The sequence below is a fragment of the Microtus pennsylvanicus genome, chromosome 7, assembly GCF_037038515.1.
Source record: "Microtus pennsylvanicus isolate mMicPen1 chromosome 7, mMicPen1.hap1, whole genome shotgun sequence".
In the NCBI taxonomy this organism is placed as follows: domain Eukaryota; kingdom Metazoa; phylum Chordata; class Mammalia; order Rodentia; family Cricetidae; genus Microtus; species Microtus pennsylvanicus.
This window is the reverse complement of record NC_134585.1, coordinates 100,262,427-100,283,393: the sequence shown is the minus strand read 5'-3', so window position 1 is coordinate 100,283,393 and position 20,967 is coordinate 100,262,427. Positions and strand designations below refer to the sequence as shown.

The following is a 20,967-nucleotide window of genomic DNA, read 5'->3' as shown; positions in this document are numbered from 1 at the left end:
CCTTTATTCAAAACATTTGAGGCCAGTGGTACTTCAGGCTTTTGAGGCATTAGAATTTTGGAATATTTGGAATACATACTTAGATGTGACCTAAGCCTGAAAGAAAAGATTGATGTTTCTCCTATACACAGCCCACAGGTATATTATATGTTGTTTTGTTTTTGGTGCACCTGTTTCAACTGAGCCATCCGTCAAATGGTCAACAGATGTTGGGGTTGACAACTTGTGGCATCATGTGGGTGATCAAAAAATCTTGTACTATGGTATTTGAGCATACTGAATTTTTTGACTAGGGACATTCAACACACACACATAGAAAATGAACATTAAAATGACTTAAAGAGGGCTGGAGAGATGGCTCAGTGGTTAAGAGCATTGCCTGCTCTTCCAAAGGTCCTGAGTTCAATTCCCAGCAACCACATGGTGGCTCACAACCATCTGTAATGAGGTCTGGTGCTCTCTTCTGGCCTGCAGGCATACACACAAACAGAATATTGTATACATAATAAGTAAATAAATATTTTTAAAAAATGACTTAAAGATTATTATTTTTTTTTAAAGTAGTGAAAATTTAGGACTGGAATCCAAATACTTGAAGAAAAGAGAAGCTAGCATTCCTTTACGTGGACTCAGCCAGAATCTGTTTAGTACTTCAGGTGAGGAGATATCTGTGCTGGGCACACACGGTACAATTTAACTAAATGTGTCTTAAGACTGAATTAGTAACATGTTGTGTGTTTTGTCCTCTTTTGCAGACCATCAGAAAGATGGCATAATGGGAGCATTACAGACATCTTCCAAACCCACAGTTCTCCCCTCTTCATCTTCAGCATATTTCCCTGGACAATTACCAAATAGTTAATCCAACACCTTTCATTTCTTACTGACAGTTTAGACAACAAAACCAATTTTTCTTGTTCCTGTTAGATCACCTGAATCCTTTGTAATACTGTTACCATTTACAAACTTAGGAGATTGTCAAAGATTCTGAGTAAATGGTATTTTTTATTCTGTAAACAGAATGTTTGTTTCTAAAAATATCACTGAATTTTATCAGATTATTACCACTTGGTCTGAATAAGAAACAGCCTAAAGAAAAATGTGCCCTACAAGGGAATAGTAACTAGAAAGCTTGTGATTCATGCTATCACGTTTATTAGTATAGCAATTATTAATTTGCCACCTGAGAATTGGGAGAAATAGCTTCCATCTGTGATTATTGATCTTTACACCAAAGTCCTTATACTTTTAAAGTTTGTTTTTTTTTTTTGTTTTTTTGAGACAGGGTTTTTCTCTGTACACTGGAACTTGCCTGTACTGTAGACAAGCTGGCCTTGAACTCAAGAGATCCACCTGCCTCTTCCCAGATGCCTGGCTCATACAATATATTTGGATTTATTCTTTCCCCTTCCATCTCTTTCCAGATGGTCTACACCTCCCTACCCACCCAATTTCATGTATTTTCTCCCTCAAAAAGAAACACAAATAACCAAACAAAAATACCAAACCACAACAGTGGAGCCCATTTTGTGCTAGCCAAGCACTCCTGGTTATGGACTCTACCCTGGAGTGTGGTTGATATACCTACCCAGTGACACTCTTAAGCACTTTTAAATCGCTGAAATGAATTAAGTATTCATAGTAAATTCTTTTCCCTGAAACATTTCATCTATGAAGTAATTTTATGTAAAAATAATTTGGACATTGTATTCACATGGCTAAATTGTTTTAGTCAGTCATCTGGGCTGACTTTAGAGTACAAAATTCCTTCAGTATAATGGCATCATGAATATTCGTAGTATTTTTATAAAACCAAAATTTGCACTGTTGATAACAGAAGGAACTACTGAAATTTACAATTTTCTTTCTCATTACTAAATCTCCTAAGAACTATTCCTTGGAAATTAAGTAGTTTGCAAAAACAGAAAACAAAACAAAACAAAAAATCCCAAAAAGCAACAGCATGGTTCAGTAGTTAAGACCTTGTATTGCTCTTGGAGAGAACCTTTCCTTGGTACACACTGCACTCATGTGCAAATAAATACCCGTGTATGAACGGACATAGAAAACACAAATCTTTAACCTTAAGGTTCCATTGTGTTCTTATTGACAACTACTCAAAGGACATTAAAATCCTACAAAGACCCCAATTCTTATTTGTAAAATGCTAACAATCATGTGATAGTCTTAAAAGGTCTCAAGGGGCTGAAGAAACGGGATCAGTGGTTGGTGGCTTTCTTCTAGGACTGAGAGTTCTATTCCCATTGCCCACATGGCAGCTCACAATTGTCTGTAACTAGAGATCCAAGAGACCTGTTTCCCTCTCTGGTCTCTTGAGTGCATTAGGCACGCAGGCAAAACATTCATAAACATTAAAAAGCATTTTTTTCCCAAGTACTTTACACAGCTGAAGACACTTCAAGGTAGTGATGTGTCAACTTTACTAGGACCACAGGAAGACGGATTTTTAATCTCACTTTCAAGATGCTGGCAACTGCCAGCTATCTTCAATAAAGGGTGTAATTCAAAATCCAGTGATGATTAAGAATATTGTTACTTGAAAGCACTTAATTTTGGAAAGAAAGAAATGTCTTGGCAATGCAGGACTGTTGTAAATACTATGTAATATATACATAAGGGGTTGGCAGGTTTTGGAAGGGATATATGACATGTAGCTTTTTTGATCCCCACCCTTACTATTTATAAACACACATTTCCAAGATAGGACAGCACATTTCACAGCGGCTAAGTGTACATGCACATAGACTGCGCTAATTCTTTGCTCTACCTCTTCAACTTTTGTTTCAGATTGTTTTGTGGTGTATAACTGTACATGTGTTAATAATGAAAATGTTGCTGTTAATGATGTTTCTAAGAACCTTTGTTAATAAAGTACAAACTTCAGAGTTCTGTATGCCAGAAGCATGTGTAGAAAATTAAAGACTGTCTGTCTCGTATTGCCTGTGCTTATGAAATCCAAGTATTTCCAGTTGATTTGCAAACACTGCATTTTTTACTTCAGGGGTTTTTTGGTGAGGTGAGGACAAACAAATGAACTACAGAGGAGGTAAGTTAAGATTTCTGTCTGTAAAAATGCTTATGGTAACAAATAAAAGCCCAAACAGGCCTTACAGGGACTCACAGATCAAGACTTTTTTAAAAAGAAAAAAATCATTAAAATATTTAATTTTATTAACAGAATATTTACATATTGAGACCTTAATCATAGTGAATGCTCCAAGTTTAAAAAGCATTAGGCAGTAACCACACACAAGATGAAAACAGTGTAAACTATACAATACTTTATGTACAATTTTTACAAAGTAACACTTTTTTAAATAATATAACTGGACACAAAAATATACACTTTAGAGAAATTCACATCAGTAATTGTATAAAGCTCTCTTCTAGGGTCCTGAAAATTTAGGACAAACATTAGCTCTGTAAATAAAGTGTTACTGTGACAGTCCTGAAAGGCCACTATATATATTTATCTACATATAGATATCACATTGACATTTTCAAGGCTACCAGCTTTACTATATAATTTTTAAATTATGTATTCAAGTGTTGAGGTCCTTATGATTATGCAAACATCAAAAGAATAGTGGTATAAGAAGCAGAACATAGATGTATAGGCTCTCTGACCATCCCAATTTCAATTCTAAGTGGCTGATATTTTCTTACTTCAAAAACAGTAGTGAATAATGTTTTAAATAAAATTATGGCAAACAGGCTCGGAACATGATTCTGGTTTTCTACAATTTTCACAAGTTTTGTTGTTTAAAATGCAAATAATTCTTTACCATTTCTTTATTCTAGTGCATCTGCATTAAGGCTTTGAATTATTTGACCCAAGATTTTACAATATTACAATCTGACTCAGGCTTTTACAATGTTAAAGCGAACAGGTCCACAATCATACTACCTACTGTGTCACTGAGTCAGCACGGTAAAAGCGCAACACCTTAAGGAAATGGTAGCAGAGACGTGCTAACAGCGGAGTTACATATATAGCTTTTAATTAAAGATGTATAATAAAACAGTTTAGTGGCAAGAGATTGGTGCTAATAAACAAAAGGTTTCTTTTAGAAAGAAATTGTAACATCTTTGGAAAACTGTCCGGTTCTTTCTTTAGTTCCCACGGAGTTCATGCAGGTATTTCTTAAGACAATCTTAAAAGTACATTGTAGATGGAAATGGAATGTACATCCAGAACTATAGGTGAAAGCTAAGACCTTGGTGCCGATAGAAAAGTCTTCCTGATTTCAGTCATCACACGTTTGTGTCCTGGAGTAAGGGTTCTTTGGCCTCTCCTGGCGCTTGTGTACTGTGAGGATGGCTGTGACCACCACAGTGTTTTCTCCAACTGCTGGACCTTAAACTTAAATTAGTATGTTCCGGAATAAACAAGGCAACGAGCAGAGCCAGCAGTACCGAACAGGCTCCAAAGAGGAAGGGGGGACCGGGGATGATGGAATTCTGAGGAAGAAACAATAGTTAGGGTTCTTGTACAGATACTCCCCTTTCCCCAAGATTTGCTTAGCAACTCTTTCCTTAGGTTTTTTGTTTGTTTGTTTAAGACAGTGTTTCTCTGGATATCCTGGTGGCCTCCAACTCAGAGATCCTCCTGTGAGATTAAAGACGTGTGCAACCACCAGCTGGTGCTCAGACTTTTCTCTAAAATTAGTGACTTCATTAAAGCAAGTTATAAAATGCTTCTGGAGAGTCGTGCACACAAAGCTGGCAGAGGGAACTTGGACAACTAAGCGTTACTTTGGCCCAGAACCTGTAAACACGTTTCGTGCACCTCCATCAATCTAGTCCCAAGAGGGAGACAGGAACCTTGGGGTCAAGCAAAGCTACACATATCAATACCTTTTTGTTTCAAAAATACAATATTGCTAACCACAAAAAATATGTAGACAAATTTTTATTTTAACTCCAAATCACGTCCAGTTTGACATAAAACCGTGCACTGTCAATTTTTGTTGTATATGACCCACAATTTTTTTTTTTTTAAGTTTTGGAAATAGGCTTGGCTGCAGGAAATTCTTGCTAAATCAAGGTAACCGAAGAGCTGTTTGTATTGGCTCAATGGTTCATGTGGCTTGGCGTTGGTAATTTCAGTTATAAAGCAGGAAATAAAGCAAGCACAGCAACAAACATGCATAGCCGACTGCATCTAGGGATGGGTGACAACTGTGACACTAACTACAGAGTCAGAAGGAAACAGTAGTATGCAGTGGAGGAATGGCTACCATGCCATCACACACAATGACAAAGTAGGATTTTATATGGTTTTCATTCTTAGAGGAAAAAGTATGCACAGACAATTTTGCAAGTAAGTACTCAAGAGACGTCTTAAGGACTCTGTTTTAACAGTGTCTGGCTGAATCTAGGGCCTGTTCATGCTAGGCAAGCACTCTATAAGCAGGCCTATACCGCCAATCCATTTGGGGTTTCATTTGACCTCAAAGTAAATTAAGAACTCTAGAATGGGCATCATGGCTCATGTGTAATCTCAATCAGTATTCAGAAGGCTGAGGCAGAAGGATCAGCACGGGCCACACAATGTGTTCCAGCCAGGCTGGAATTATAGTGAGGCTGTGTCAAAAAAACCAGAAACAGTTTTATATTAAAGCTTGCTTTTTTTTGTTTTTATGGGGGGTGGGGAAGTGGAGTTTCGAGACAGGGTTTCTTCTCTGTGTTGTAGTCCTGGCTGTCCTGGAACTAGCTCTTGTAGACCAGGCTAGCCTCGAACTCAGAGATTCGCCTGCCTCTGCCTCCCGAACTGGGATTAAAGGCATGAGTTGCTACCGCCCGGCTTAAAGCTTGTTTTCAAAATCATCCTTTAGTCCAGCCAAATAAATAGAACATTTTAACATGCAAGTTAAGAATTACCTGTTCAAAGTGGTGCTGAGGGCTTGTGTTCGTCCCCAGGTCTGAACCTGTGATTGGCAGTTCTTTAAGTTCCACGTGGAATATGTAGAAAATGAATCCATAAAGGGCTGGTCCCAGACCATTGCACAATCCTCGGATTCCTGTTATCATTCCTTGAACAACACCTACATGTTTAAAGAAATCATTTAGCACATTATCCTACAAATGTGAAATCAATCTAAATTGAGATTGTTAACAGATACTAGCAACTTGCTCTAGGAGTATTAAAAGCTACCAAGAAGCCATAAGTAGTCACCGCCCTGTATAAGTGCAAGCCCAGACCTAACAGGGTGAACTCTGGGTAGCAAAAGCACTAGGTTTTTGGCTTTAAATCATCCAGGAACTCAATTAAGCACATTAAAAACCACCCCACACAGTTTCCTACTCAGTCAAATATATACTATTGGGTTTCACTTCAATTTCTTTAGTTTCTTCTTGCCTTTCCTTCTAAGTGACCATTTTACTGAGTAATCACTGTCACTCTTCTACCCTCTGTTAGGACCCTTTCTGTCAGCATGCCAGCAATGTTCCTACCACAGAACCTTTTTATGTTTACTGATGTCTTGATAACTGAAGCTACAGAGTTTTAAAGGGTTACAACAAACCCTAATGATGTCCTGTATATGTGTTGCTTTTATTGGTTGGTGAATAAAGCTATTTGGGTCAATAGCTTAGTAGAGTAAAACCAGGCAGGAAATCTGAACAGAGACAGTGGGGAAAGCACATGGAGTTGAGGAGACACCATGTACCTACCTACTGCCTCATGGCAGTGCATAGATGAAGAGGAATGGGTTAAATTTAAGATATATGAGCTAGCTATACACCTAAGCCATTGGCCAAACTTTGTAGTCAATATAGTTTCTGTGTGATAATTTGGGTCTGGGTGGCCAAGAAACAAAAGTGCAGTTTCAGTTTATAGCCTAAGGTTCCTATCACAATATCAAAATGGCAGTGAAACTTCATTAGTAAATCAGGACATGAACGCGCACCATCCCTCACAGGCTCATATACTGAATTTCAGTCCCTATTGGCACTGAATTGGTACTCCCCTATTTGGGGGAGGCCCTCGAACCAGAACGCTGGGGTGAATTTTTGGAAATGTATTTTGTCCCTGGCTTCTTCCTGTCTACTCTTTGTGGGTAGCTTCTATGCCCCTGCTGACATATTTTTCCCTCTGGGCCCACAAACAATGAGACTAAGCAACCGTGGACTGAACTCTTTAAAAACTCTATAACCAGAGCTGGAGAGATGGCTCAGAGCTATTCCAGGGTTTAATTCCCAGCACCCACATGTAGCTTACAACAGTCTATAACTCGAGTTCCAGGGTATCCAGCTACATCACAGAGACATACATGTAGGCAAAACACCAATGCATATTAAAAATAGATCATGCTGGGTGGTGGTGATGCAACTTGGGAGGTTAGAAGCAGGTGGAGTTTGAGGCCAGCCTGGTCTACAAGAGCTAGTTCCAGGACAGGCTCCAAAGTGAAGGAACTCTGTCTCGAAAAAACCAAAATAAACAGATCATGAAAAAACAAAACTCTATAGTCAATATAAACCCTTCAAGCTGTTTCTGTTGGGTATTTTGTCATAATGACACAAACGCCACTCAGTCAGTACTGGAAAGACAAGGGACAATAGCCACTGGAAATTAGGACCTCAGAATCTGCTTTACCACAGGCAGCAAAGTTAGAAGACTACTTAGAGTGCCTAGCAACTCACCCTGTTGATCAGCATCAGCAGTTCGTGAAACAAGGGCACTAACAGCTGGAAAGGTAATGCTAGACATGGCTGCGACTGCCCCAGCAGCCCACATCATCCTGTAATCAAAGCGGCAAAACAAAAATTAATACTGCTTCCATTTTACCTGTCAAATCAAACCAAGTCATCCTGACTGTGCAATGGCTGTGGCACAGAAAAGAGAAGTGTGCTTTCTCTGTTCCTCTTAATTGGCTCTGGGCAAGTCATAGCATTGTGTGCTCTGGAAACAGTAACTACTTGTTCACAAAGATGATGTGGGATTTTGTTGTAAAATTGGAACATTCTGTGGGAAGCTGAGAGGCTATTTGAAGATTATACATAAAATTAATAAGAAACATCAAGTGTATTTAAATGTTGAAGCCAGCAATCATCCAAAGTTCTCATGGATTTGTGTTTCGGTTTAAAGATCACTGACTGGATATATTCTCTAAAGTATAAAGAGTAGTAAGCTGGAAGTTCCTGGCTTCTTGTTTGAAAAAAATACTTCACATTTGTGGGTCCTCTGCAAAGGCTGGACTGGAAAATACGTCACCCACTAAACACATTTTAGTGTTTACTAATAATACCCAAGCCCAAAGTGGTAGGCAGCCCAACCTGACCAACATCAGCCTGCAAGAAAAGCTAAGTCTGGTGGGGAAAGCCAGAATGGAATGGAGTGTGCTCACTTTCAATCTGCCAGAGGGGAACACTACAACGCTTTCCCCATAACTGGAAGGACAAAAGAGATAGAAGGCTGTCTTAATTCTGTGCTGCTTCCTAGTTATTTTTTTTAAAAACTGATTAAATGAGCCCTTACAGATTCAATAGTTTAATAATCTCATGTAAAAAAAACATGCCACTATTTAGCCAGTCTAGAATATATATATAAACTTATGTGGGAAACTACTATGCATGCTCTGAAGCACAAGAAACAGACTGAAGTCAATGGCTTAGCTGGTAAGGAAGAAAAGGGCGGAGCTGGCAAAGTTGTGCACACCTGTAGTTCTCGCCCTTGTGAGGCTTAGGCAGCCTTAGCTTAAAAAGAAAAAAGGAAAAAAAAAAAGGAAACATGTCTCAAAAACCAAAAGCACACAAAAACATCTTTTGATGGGGTGTGGCTATGGGTAGGCTTCCCATGCCCTACACCATGCCATGCATGTGTGGATAGTACTAACTGCATTGTGGGCTAAATTCACACACACCGCAAACGAGTGTCTATGCGGTTAGTGAAGCACAATTAATAAAAACTCAAGAGGGAGAAATTGGGGTTCAACCTGAAGACCGGAAAAGCAAAGCAGCCAGTCACTGTTTCTTACCTCGACCTCAGTCCGAAATGGTGATCCTGTCTCCAAGGAGTCTCAGAATGAGACTGACTGAGAGCTGTCTGTTCCCATCTTAAAATCCTCTCTAGGGCTGGGATTAAAGGCATGCATCACTGGGATTAAAGTCACACACTGCCCGGTTACTGGGGAAATAGTGTGGCTACTGGGATTAAAGGTGTGTTTCATTGCTGGCTGGTCTATAAGGCTGGCCAGTGTAGCTGTTTTACTTTTCTGATCTTCAGGCAAGCTTTACTTATTAAGATACAAGTGAAATGCCACTATAGGTTGGAAGAGGATTGAGAGGCAGGTAGTAAAGGCCTATGGTACTCAAAATACATCATGCAAATAAAAGAACTTTTCAAAGAATATAAAAAAATTGAGAAAATGAACATTACAATATTTATACCTACCAAGGTTCTGAACCAAATCCATACCATGCCAGCTGCAATATTTGAAATCCCAGACCCAATAAGATGGTGTTTTTATTTCCAATTGACCTCATGAGTAAACTCAAGACTATAGTCTAGAAGAAAAACACACATATGATTACCACAAAGTTTGGTTTGTTTTTGCAGTTCTTTCACTCTGATGAAGTATCGTTTACACCAGTGTGGCTGTTTTCAGCAGTAATTGCCCCAACTAGTTCAGAGCTCAGTGCTACAGACTAACACATTCTGAATTAGAGCTACTGGAGCTACAATACTTGAGTCCAGTTTTCTAAGCCCTTAGTATTATACTTGCAATGAGGACCAATGCTGACAAAGAACTCTAGGCTCCTGATGGAGATGCCCAATTTGTGACAGCATGAATGAAGCCTCAAGGCCAAGTGGTCTGAATGAGAATGGCCCCATCCGATCATCTGTTTTCAATACTTGGTCCCCAGTTGGTGGAACTGTTTGTGAAGTATTAGATATGACCTTGTTGGAGAAGGTAATGTCACTGGGGGTGGGCTTTGGGATTTCAAAAGTCTACAACCACACTCTGCCTCCTGCATGTAGACCAGATGTAAGCTCTTTCTACTGCTCCACCATCATGCCTGCCTACTGGCTGCCGTATTCCATGCCATGATAATCATCAACTCTAACCCTCTACAACTGTGAACCCCAGATTAAACTCTTTCTTCTATAAACTGGCTTGGTCATGGTGTGTTATCACAAAAATACAAAAGTAACTAAGACAGACTGCAATCCAATAGCCCAGTGATGACCCACAATTTTATCTAAAACCTGCTGTTGAAACCATGAAGATTCTATGAAATGTATAAAAGTTTAGTAAGTATGATTTGAGAAAGTTTTAAGAGCACAGACCGGAAAAACAGGCTGGACTATGATCTTTGAGACCCTGGATATGTCTACTTTTGTTTTCTCTTGCCAAGTGGAGCTAACAGCAGCAATTTCAGAATTCAACACTGGATGAAGTGCTGAGAGCGGTCCCTGGCACATAGGAAACATTTAATAAATGGTTTAGCGAATAAATGGACATTCCTCTATTTCAAATCTAATTGAAATTCAGCATGGATTGGGGCATCAAAAACAATTTTGATATTCTAACAAAAGTTGAACGCACTACACAAAATAATAAGTCTGTAGAAGTGGTACCAATAATCACTCATTACTTCCTCACACAAATAATTACAAAGTGTAAGTTGGAATTACTTAACATTTTCTGAGGTGTGGTAACAAACGTCAGTATGTCTAGGTGTGGTGACTTGGGCTGTAATCTGAGCCTGAGTCAGGAAGAGAACTGAACTATGTTTGAAGGCAGTCTAGTCTGAAGTTGAGTTCTAGGCTGGCAAGAGTTAAAATGAGTCCTTGCCTCAGAAAAGGTTCCTAGAAGAACTTTTAGATAATAACTCACTACCACCATACCAAGTTCTTGGAGGATCTGAGGACTTAGCTTTCTTTAAGCCTGGTAAAAGTGAAGAGCATCCAGGATCGAGGCCCTGGGTCTGCCCACCCTGTGGGATTAGACTCTTTGCTAGCCAATCCACAAAATTTCCTGAGCAGCAGTCTGCCAGAAGTTCAACTCACTAAACAAACATCTGGGTAAAGCTAGTATTTTTCAACCTAACAACTGTATAAAAACTTCATATTTTATTTCCTCTAGTAAGATTTTGTTATTTTCTTTTAAAGCAATACATAATGCACGTCCCTATTGTTTATGTGTGGACATGGTGGACAGTATTACAGTCAACTTACACATTCAAAGAACTAGAAACAAGAATTTCTGCTCTACTTATATACAATGTATGAGAGACAGAATTTAGTTAATCAAAAGAAAACTTTTGAGTATACTCAAGACTATGTTAGGTCTTAGGCAGTTCATATGTCCAGGAATAACAGTCTTGGCTCAGTTCAAGTTGAATTATAAAAGGATTTCTGGTCATAAGATAAATGCCAGCATACCTCAGAAACTTGTGAAAATGTTCCATCTTCCAGAAGGAGTCATTTCCCTTGCCTCTGGCAGAAGGGACCTATGGTTCAATATCACTGACATGTGCCTGTGGCTGCATATCAAAGCTCATGCTGGCCTCCAGGCTCCCGCAGTCCAGCCCTTCCCTCCCCACCCCCAACTTCTTACCCTCCTTACAACCACTACTTTCTATTCCCTCTCTGGCTATCTCTTGCTATTCCCACTTCCCTAGCCTTGGTCATGTCCACTCTGTTTCTTTTTCTCTGCTCTGGACTCTTCCAGATGACTTTGGCTGCTCTTTCTTATCTACAATAAAAACTGTCCCCCTAATGAAGCAGCTATTTCAGTACTTTACTGCGCCCCTTTGCATACACCGTGGCATCCAATTCTTGTGAAGAACGCAAAGTTTAAAGAATTGGAAAAGTGTTCTGAAGACTATCCCCAAACACAGCATTTCCATCTCAAAAGTCCTGCTTCCTCTTAAGGCTCTAGATCAGTGGTTCTCAATCTTCCGAGCGTTGTGACCTTATGTTGTTATGGTTACTCTAACTATAAAATTATTCTCCTTGCTACTTTGTAACTGTACTTTTGCTCCTGTTATAGATTGTAATGTAAATATCTGCTATGCAGGCTATCTGATATGTGACCCCCCCCTCAATGGGTCACAACCCACATGTTGAGAACCACTGCTCTACAGAGGTTCACAGGGCAGAACATGAACTCTCATCATGCACCCCAGAGGGAAAGCACTGCTAAAAACCATTCACCTTGATGAAGTTCCTGCAGCCTCAGATAGGAACACGGAGGCTGGCAGCACACACAGTTGGCAGGGGGCTGAAGGGCCAGCTGTGTGCAGAGGCACGCACTCTCTGGAATGTGAGGCTAAGGAAGCTGCTTATAAAGTCCTTCACTGTATGCAGGCAACTAGTCATTGTTGATTATAGAATTCATGTTTCTCAATTTAGAAGCCAGGAGGGACCAATAAATCCTAATCCAGGAAAGGGTACAAAAAGAGACCCCCACTCAGCAACAAAACATCTTGCACATTGCGGGCCTATTTATAGCCTTGCAAGTGGGAACAAAAGGTGAATGTGCTTTCTTAAAGCCGTGAGGAGTCATTCAAGTCAGAAACAAAATCCAGAAACACAGGTCTCCTCCCTTCCTGGGGTCACATCCTGTGTACAACTACCAAGGCTGACTGGCTGCTATGAGAATCTCTCACACAAGACTAAAAGACCCTCCACACCAGCAATCACTGTTTACCTGGAGCTTATCGAGGGCTTCCTGGAGCCCCTGGGATTTACTTGCTAGCCTCCTTCCCTACCCACACCAGACCTCTACTTTCTTACTCAAACACAAGTACTCTCACCCTTGGGGCACTATTCCCATCATTCAACCACTTAAAATTCTCTTCCTGCATTTATAGTCTCCATATCGTTGGCCAAATGCCACCTTGTACATCAAGCACTCCCCAAATTCCTGTTACTAATAAAATAAAAAACCTTTCCAAGTTTCTCTACCACTTCTTCCCTTTCTTTGAAGTTTTTAATCACAACTAATGTTTCATGTGTCATCCCCTAGAATGTAAACTAAACAGCAGGGATCGACTCCACTGTTCTAGCCTGTTGTACTATAGACATCCAGTGATTATTTGTTGATGAGTGACTTCACAGTTATACATCACTAATGTGTATCCACCCTAAATCCTCATCAATTACTAGCTACACTAACATATTTTTGAACCTATAGTTCAGAGACCAGCACTTGGGAGGCAGAAGCAGAAGGATCTCTGTGAGTTAGAGGCCAGCCTGGTCTACATAGTGACCCCCAGAAGAGTCAGGATGACATAGAAAGACCCCATCTCCAAAACAAAAAGGTTCATTCCCAACATGCCATCACTGCATGAGGATGGGCTCCCCTCTATGCAATCACTCCAACAGGAACTCACCTGTGCAATAATGGACAGAATGCCGAGGACTGCTATAAAGGCTGCAACACTTTCTGGGGAAAATTTCATTATCTAGAAGGTTTCCAAAACAAGTAAAATGAATGAAAAAGGAGCATAGCAAACATGTTAGTGTTACTATTTGTACATTAATATTAAATGACTAGAAACATGCTTATTGATGACCTTTAATTCAAATTTTAATTTACTTATTATACATAAAAAACAAAGGATTCTTCAGAAAAGTGGTTTTTTATATGTAAAATACATTCTTCGTCTTAACAAATTCCGTTTATCTAGCTATACTTAGCTACCAAGCACCCAAAATCACTTTACAAATAACTGCAACATGAGTCTGAAGGTTTTACCCCCAGTACCAAAGATGGGGAGCAGAAATAGGTACTATGAACAGGAGGTTAAATTCTTGTTGGCCACTACACAGAAAAATTCCATTTCAAAAACTAAAACAAAACAAAAAAGAAAAAAAATTCTTGTTGGCTACTTTTTATAAAATTACATTGTATTGGTAGGGTTTTTTGGGGGGGTGGGGGGGTTGTTTTGTGCTTTTGTTTTGTTTTGTCAATTTAACATAAACTAGAGTCATCCAGGAAGAGAAAACCATAATTGAGAAAATGTCTCCATCAGATTGGTGTCTATGCAACACTGTCTTGATTAATGCCTGATGGGAGGGTCCAATACACTCTAGGTGGTACCACCATGGGGTAAGGAGGTCCTGGGAGGTATGAGAGAGGTAGCTGAACATGAACTTGAGGAATAAGCCAACAAGCAACATTCATGCATGGTCTCTGCTTCAGTTCCTGCCTTATTTCCTTCAATGATGGACTGTAGCATGGAAGTAGAAGCTAAATAAACACTTTCCTCCCCAAGCTGCTTTTGGCAAGAAGAAAGCAAACTAGGACAAGCATTGCTTTTACAGATGAGTCCAGCTCCCTGAAAATGAAATGTTGTCCTTACAGCACTAAACACGACAAGTCCGCTGCAGTAGGACCTTACCTGTCTGAGGTATAGGAAGAAGCTGGAGTACTGGCCTGCCTCCGGTAGGTAGGAGAGGAACACCGTGATACAGATCAGCAGCACTATGGAATCCTGGCCCACCTTTTTTAAAGACTAGAATAGGAGAAACACCAACGTACACTTAGGTCAAAACCTCACTACTAGTTTTGTCTTTACTTCATCCCCACCAAACTAGTCTAAAAAAAAAAAAATCCCAAAATGTTCAAAAAATAAATCTTCAGTCATGTATGGTAGCTCATGTTTATAATTGCAGAACTCAGGAGACTAATGCAGAATGATCTTAAATAATGGGCCCACTAGGGCTACACACTGAGAACCTGATTGTAATAAATATATAAATAAGCCTTAAGGGTCTTTCTTGAAAAAGCATCAGAAAGAAGGAAGTACTCATAATCCACCTGAATCAGATATTTCTTTCTTTTTTTTTTTTTTTTTTGGTTTTTCGAGACAGGGTTTCTCTGTAGCTTTTTTGGTGCCTGTCCCTGACCAGGCTGGCCTCAAACTCCCAGAGATCCACCTGCCTCTGCCTCCCGAGTGCTGGGATTAAAGGCGTGTGCCACCACCGCCCAGCCAAATATTCATTCTTCTACCAATGAGAAACTTACTGCAAAGGGGTCAGCCTGTTCCCAGGAAATGGGAGCTCCCCAAGATGCTGGCCGCATCTTCTCAGGCAACGACTCTGGCACAGCCACCAGGATAAAACAGATGTCTAGCAGAGCTATTGCTGTAGCGAGGACCACCACTAAGCTGTCACCATACACTCGTCCAAGGTAAGCTCCAATTGCAGGACTGGTGACTAAGCTGGCAGCGAACGTTGCTGAAACCTGCAATCAAAAACAGAAAGTGGGGGATCATCTGGAACCCCCTTACAGTACCCATTCACCATCCTCCTTTATAAGCCAGCTGCAGCTGCACACTTCCTGTCCAAGCCTGCAGGAAGATCTTGTCTAAGAAGATGTACTAGCCTCTCAAACGTTTTCTTAAACTCTGGAGCCTTTTCTGCATGTATATCCACAGATAAATTCATAGGAAAAAACAGACCCGCAAACCAACAAGAAACTAAAAGCTCATTTAGCTGAGAAGCAAGGAGCCCAGAGCATTGCACATGCCCCTCCTGTCAGCCCTGCTCATCCTCAGCACAGCCTAACATCACCCACAGCTACAAGGAGATCCAATTCTGCTCTGTTCTCTCTCATCAAAATTAAACAGATAATTAAATGTTTATTATGATACACATTCAAGCAACCATCAAGAAACTTGTCACCTCTCAACAAACAAATTTAGTTTATGCCAAACAAAGGAACAGTGCACAGCAACATGGATGGATGGATGGATGGATGGATGGATGGATGGATGGATGGATGGATGAGGTAAACCTTAAGACATGCTAAGGGGAAGATCCTAGACATAAAGACTGTCTTACACTATGCAATTTGTATGGAATGTCTACCAAAGGCAAAAGCACAGAGACGGAGTGTGCAGATTGCTGTCTGGGCTCAGGGTGGAGTGAGGAAAAATGATAAATGGGTCTGAGAGTGTTCCCTAGGTTGATGGGAATATTCTAAAATCAGACAGCAGTGGTGTCTCATTAGGGAGCCAGCACAGCAGAAGAAGAGCTCCAGTACTCCTGTGGGGCAAAGGCACTCTCACTGTGCATATCAGATGAGCTCACACTTGCAAAGCAGCGAACAAAGGCCCAATCAGGGTTCCTTTGTATTTTATCCTTGTCAGTTCTACCAGCTTGTGACCATTTCTTTCTGGTAGAATGAGAAAGGACTACAAAGATCACTTTCTCCTTTCTCTAGATTCATATTATTTCTTTTTATTGATTGTTGTTGTTGTTTTGAGACAAGCCCTAGCTTTAATAAAATTAGTTCTTGTAGACCAGGTTAGCCTTGAACTCACAGAGATCCACTGCCCCTGCCTCCCAAGTACTGGGATTAAAGGCGTGCGCCACCACTGCCTGACTCTAGATCCGCATTATCACTATGTCAGTATCATTTGCTGGATCATGCCTTTAAAGGTGGGAAATTCTTCACTTGACTTTACCCCAAACTAAGAAGTAACTAGACTACAAAATTCTTTTTGTTGCTTTTTCTTTTCAAAGGGTCTCTCTCTCTCTCCTCTCTCTCTCTCTCTCTCTCTCTCTCTCTCTCTCTCTCTCTCTCTATATATATATATATATATATATATATATATATATATATATATATATATATATATATCTGGCTGGCCTGCAAATTTCTATGTAGACTGGTTGGGCTTCAAACTCACAGACACCTCTGCCTCTGCCTCCAAGTCCTAGGGTTAAAGGTGTACATGAACACACCAGGCTTGGAAAACTTTGAATGAAAATCTCTGGCTAGCTTTGTGCAGTAGTTTTTGTCTATAATGCCAGTACAGAGACAGAAGTCACCCAGTCTGGACATAGTAAGGACCTATCTAAAAGAGAAAAGGGCTTTAGCTGGGGAAAATCTAGTTTCTTCCATGTAACCCTAAACTCCAAATCTATTATGGTGATAGTGAGAAAGCTGTATGAGCTTACTAAAATTCATTGACTATATACATACAATGGATGAATTTTAAGTATACTTCAATAAAGCTGGAGTTTTTCTGTTTGTTTTTTAATCTTGGTTATCATCAATCTTGTTATCATTTTTAAAGATTTAACCCTACAACTGAAACCACTTGTACTTTTTATGAATTTTCCCTACATATTCCCTACACCTTCTCCAAAGCCTGCCTCCCAACACCATTTTTTGCAATACTTCTGAATTAGAAATCAGTCTTTCATGGAACTAAAAGTCAATGAGATACAATACCTAGTCCTTATTTATCACACATGTATCTTGTATTTGCTGAAACTCATCCCTGCCCTACTTCTAGCTATCTAAATAACAGCACATTAGTATGGTTATGGTGGCCATTTTATTCCTAGGTTGAGAACAGACTGCAATTAGTCACTAGACCTATTCAGGTACTGACAACCAACTGCCTGTGCGTCACATGAGCTAGGAAGGTATTACATTCAATTTATAAAGTATGTATGTAGGGAGGGTGTACCATGGCACAAATGTGGAGGTCAGAGGAAAACCTGCAGGAGCCAGTTCTAACCCAATCCATCAGGCATGGTAGCAAGCTCTCTTACTTATCTGGTTGTTACATTCTTAAAGAGTTGCGGACGTACACATACTAACATAGACAACACAATGGAATAGAGAATGTACATGCCTCACAAAGCCTCAGAAATGGTTTACCGAACCCTGACCTAGATGTTAGCCTATTATAATTTAGATTAATTCAATGAGTTATTAAATGAGTAGCAATTATATTTTATTTTTAGAATTCCAATACAAAAAATCTGACAAGAATACAATCATTTAAATTCTGACACCATTTATAGATATTCCAAGTGGTAACTGTCAAAGCTTATATGGCTCTAGGCTTTCATGTAATCTTGTTTAATTAGCCAAGGTCAATTAGTTAATATGTGTCAGCTTCCTTAATCCTGAGTTACAGGCATGTACCATAACAACTTTGAAAAGACTTCTAAATACAATCTAATGAGTAATTATAAATTAGCACTTCCTGCAGAAAGGGACACTTAATACAAGGTATTTTGTAGCAGGCACAAAAGACTGCTGGAGAAGGAGACGAAGCACGAGCAAGGAACTCAGGACCGCGAGGGGTGCACCCACACACTGAGACAATGGGGATGTTCTATCGGGAACTCACCAAGGCCAGCTGGCCTGGGTCTGAAAAAGCATGGGATAAATTTGGACTAGCTGAACATAGCGGACAATGAGAAAGAATGGGAACTCAAGAACAATCGCAGTGGGTTTTTGATCCTACTGCATGTACTGGCTTTGGGGGAGCCTAGGCAGTTTGGATGCTCACCTTATGAGACCTGGATAGAGGTGGGCGGTCCTTGGGCTTCCCACAGGTCAGGGAACCTGATTGCTCTTTGAGCAGATGAGGGAGGGTGACTTGATGGGGGAGGGGGAGGGAAATGGGAGGCGGTGGCGGGGAGGAGGCAGAAATCCTTAATAAATAAATAAATTAAAAAAAAAAAGACTGCTGGAAGAAAAAAGTATACATACCAGACCATAAGCCATACTTCGTTCATGTTCTTGAGTTATATCTGCTACATATGCAAATACAACAGAGAATGTCACTGCAAAAACTCCAGAAACAGAGATCACTGCAAAGTACCACCTAAGAATGAAAGGCAACCAAGAAAAAATTATTAGAACAATCACCATTACTTAAAATGTTCCTTCATGTCTATTAGTTACAGTAAGAATGGCGCATTTCAGCCAAAAACCTTCTAGGGCAATGCAAGAATGAACGCATCTATAGTCCTAGGCCAGTTACTGTGAAAGTGTATGAACAGCAACAAGCTAAAAACTTATGTCTCACTCTTTACAACTTTCTATCCAAGTATCGTACAGAAACAAAATCTGACAACAGAGACCGACAAACAAGCCACTACACGTTTACAGTGAGCCTAAACAGAGCTGCATGCTTCCCTTCGGTTGTTTTTGGCTCTTCAAATGTTAGTGAAACAAACTCTTTAAACTGAAGAAACCTGAATGGCAGTGTCTATAAAATTAAGACAGTTACTACAAAAAATAAACAAGGGGTTGGGGAGGTGGCTCAGTGGGTAGGTAAGTAACTTGCTGCACAAGCAAAAGAACTGAGTGCAGACCCCAAGCACCTAGGTAAAAATGGGTGTAGAGGTGAGCATCTATAACCCCAGCGCTGGAGCATGGAGACATGCAGATCCCAGGAGCTCAACAGCCAGTCAAATCTAGCATAAAGAGCATGTTTTCTGGATTTAGGCTCTGCCTCAAAATCACAGTGGAGAAATAATTGACACTAACAGCTCAGTAATAATACTCTCTGGGGGGGCTGGAGAGATGGCTCAGTGGTTAAGAGCACTGCCTGCTCTTCCAAAGGTCCTGAGTTCAATTCCCAGCAACCACATGGTGGCTCACAACCATCTGTAATGAGGTCTGGTGCCCTCTTCTGGCCTGCAGGCATACAGACAGAATATTGTATACATAATAAATAAAAAAAAAAATACTCTCTGGCCTCCACATGAATCCAGATGGGTGAGTGTACACTCACTCACTAACACACATACATTTTGAAAGACAAGCTGTATTTTACTAAAAATGACTCCAAACTAGTCAGCTAATAGTAAAAAAAAAAAAAAACAAAAACAAAAAACAAAAAAAAACTCTATTGTAATGGCGACATTTAGTTTTCTTAAGTCTTGCTCAATCATTATAAACTTTCACGTTATCACTCCACCAGAACATTACTGCTACTAAATGTTTTCAAACACACTCCTTTCCAAAATTCATTTTTAGCTCTTCCCCTAGATTCCTTTGGTAAGATTTCAATTGCATCTTTAGTATTCATCAAAGGCTTGGTTTTCAAAGCTTGACTCTTAACTAATTAGAAGACTCTTCTACAAATCCCCTAAATAATTCTAGATACTCACTGGAAATATACATCTACACCATGGAATAGAAAGAGCACATAAAGAATCAATGTTCAGACACACAACTATTACCCTGCTAGTTCAGAGCATTTGCTGTTCTTTTGTGTGTGTAAACTTGTCCTCTTTCTCAAGTGAAAAATAAAACACACACACACAGAACAGGGTTTCTCCATGTAACCCTGCCGGTTCTGGAACTTAGTCTATAGACCAGGAAGACCAAAGAGGTCAGGAGCTGGGACTAAAGGTGTGTCACTTTCCTGGCTATAATCCTAATTTTTATCACAGAGGCTAACATGTTCTTCTAACAGAAGCACACATATGCCTGAAATCTGACCAGAGATATACATTATGTAAGTAAAAGCTGGATTTAAGAGAAGATGGTGTTGAAGGCTGTGGTGCATGTAACACAGCACTCTTTGGGGCTGGGCAGGATTTAGAGGTCAAGTCCAGTTTGTAAAACAAAACAAAACATATCAAAAACCAAAAAAGTGGGGCTGGAGAGATGGCTCAGTGGTTTAGAGCACATGACTACTCCTCCAGAGGTCCTGAGTTCAATTCCCAGCAATGACATGGTGGCTCACAACCATCTGTAATGGGATCAGATTCCTTCTTCTGGTGTATAAAGTACATGAATAAATAAATTAAAAACAAAACAGTGTGTAGCCATATTGTCCACAGTGCCATCTCCGGCTGACACGACAGCTGGTGCTTCAGTATTGCTAAGACAGCTTAGGACGGAAGACTGGAGAAACGACGTCCTGTTCACTGTAACTTAGACTCAAGCTCTAGACCCCTAGCCCCAAAATCTTTTTGATAGGAAAAGAAAAGCAAGTTTTGAGCAACAGATTTTTTTAGCAATTTTGGGCTTTACTAGTAAAATCCATTCCTAATTAACAGTGATGAACTGTACAAAATCCCTACTTAAGAATAGAAAGGTAACACCTTTCTCTCAAAAATACTGTTTTGAAATATGGGCTATGTAGCCGGGCAGTGGTGGCACACACATTTAATCCCAGCCCTTGAGAGGCAGAAGTAGAGGCAGGCGGATCTTTGTGAGTTTG

General features: G+C 40.0%; 2 protein-coding genes across 3 annotated transcripts in view; one reads left to right on the top strand and one right to left on the bottom strand.

Moving 5' to 3' along the window:
• Window positions 1-2,941, top strand: part of Sass6 (SAS-6 centriolar assembly protein) — a 41,989-nt gene extending 39,048 nt beyond the window's left edge. The window contains exons 16-17 of the mRNA XM_075981520.1: window positions 562-656; window positions 756-2,941. Coding sequence (XP_075837635.1) covers window positions 562-656; window positions 756-862 — 202 coding nt within the window. The 3' untranslated portion in view covers window positions 863-2,941. The remainder of the gene's footprint in view (window positions 1-561; window positions 657-755) is intronic.
• Window positions 2,942-3,152: 211 nt separating this feature from the next.
• Window positions 3,153-20,967, bottom strand: part of Slc71a1 (solute carrier family 71 member 1) — a 35,730-nt gene continuing 17,915 nt past the window's right edge. Inside the window, exons 5-12 of one of the 2 annotated variants that reach the window (XM_075981524.1) lie at window positions 18,498-18,612; window positions 15,003-15,221; window positions 14,377-14,490; window positions 13,366-13,437; window positions 9,416-9,528; window positions 7,666-7,763; window positions 5,905-6,068; window positions 3,153-4,482 (exon numbers count right to left, since the gene is read on the bottom strand). In XM_075981524.1, the coding sequence (XP_075837639.1) occupies window positions 4,276-4,482; window positions 5,905-6,068; window positions 7,666-7,763; window positions 9,416-9,528; window positions 13,366-13,437; window positions 14,377-14,490; window positions 15,003-15,221; window positions 18,498-18,612 (1,102 nt within the window). In that variant the 3' untranslated portion in view covers window positions 3,153-4,275. The remainder of the gene's footprint in view (window positions 4,483-5,904; window positions 6,069-7,665; window positions 7,764-9,415; window positions 9,529-13,365; window positions 13,438-14,376; window positions 14,491-15,002; window positions 15,222-18,497; window positions 18,613-20,967) is intronic. The other variant, XM_075981525.1, reaches the window with a different exon arrangement.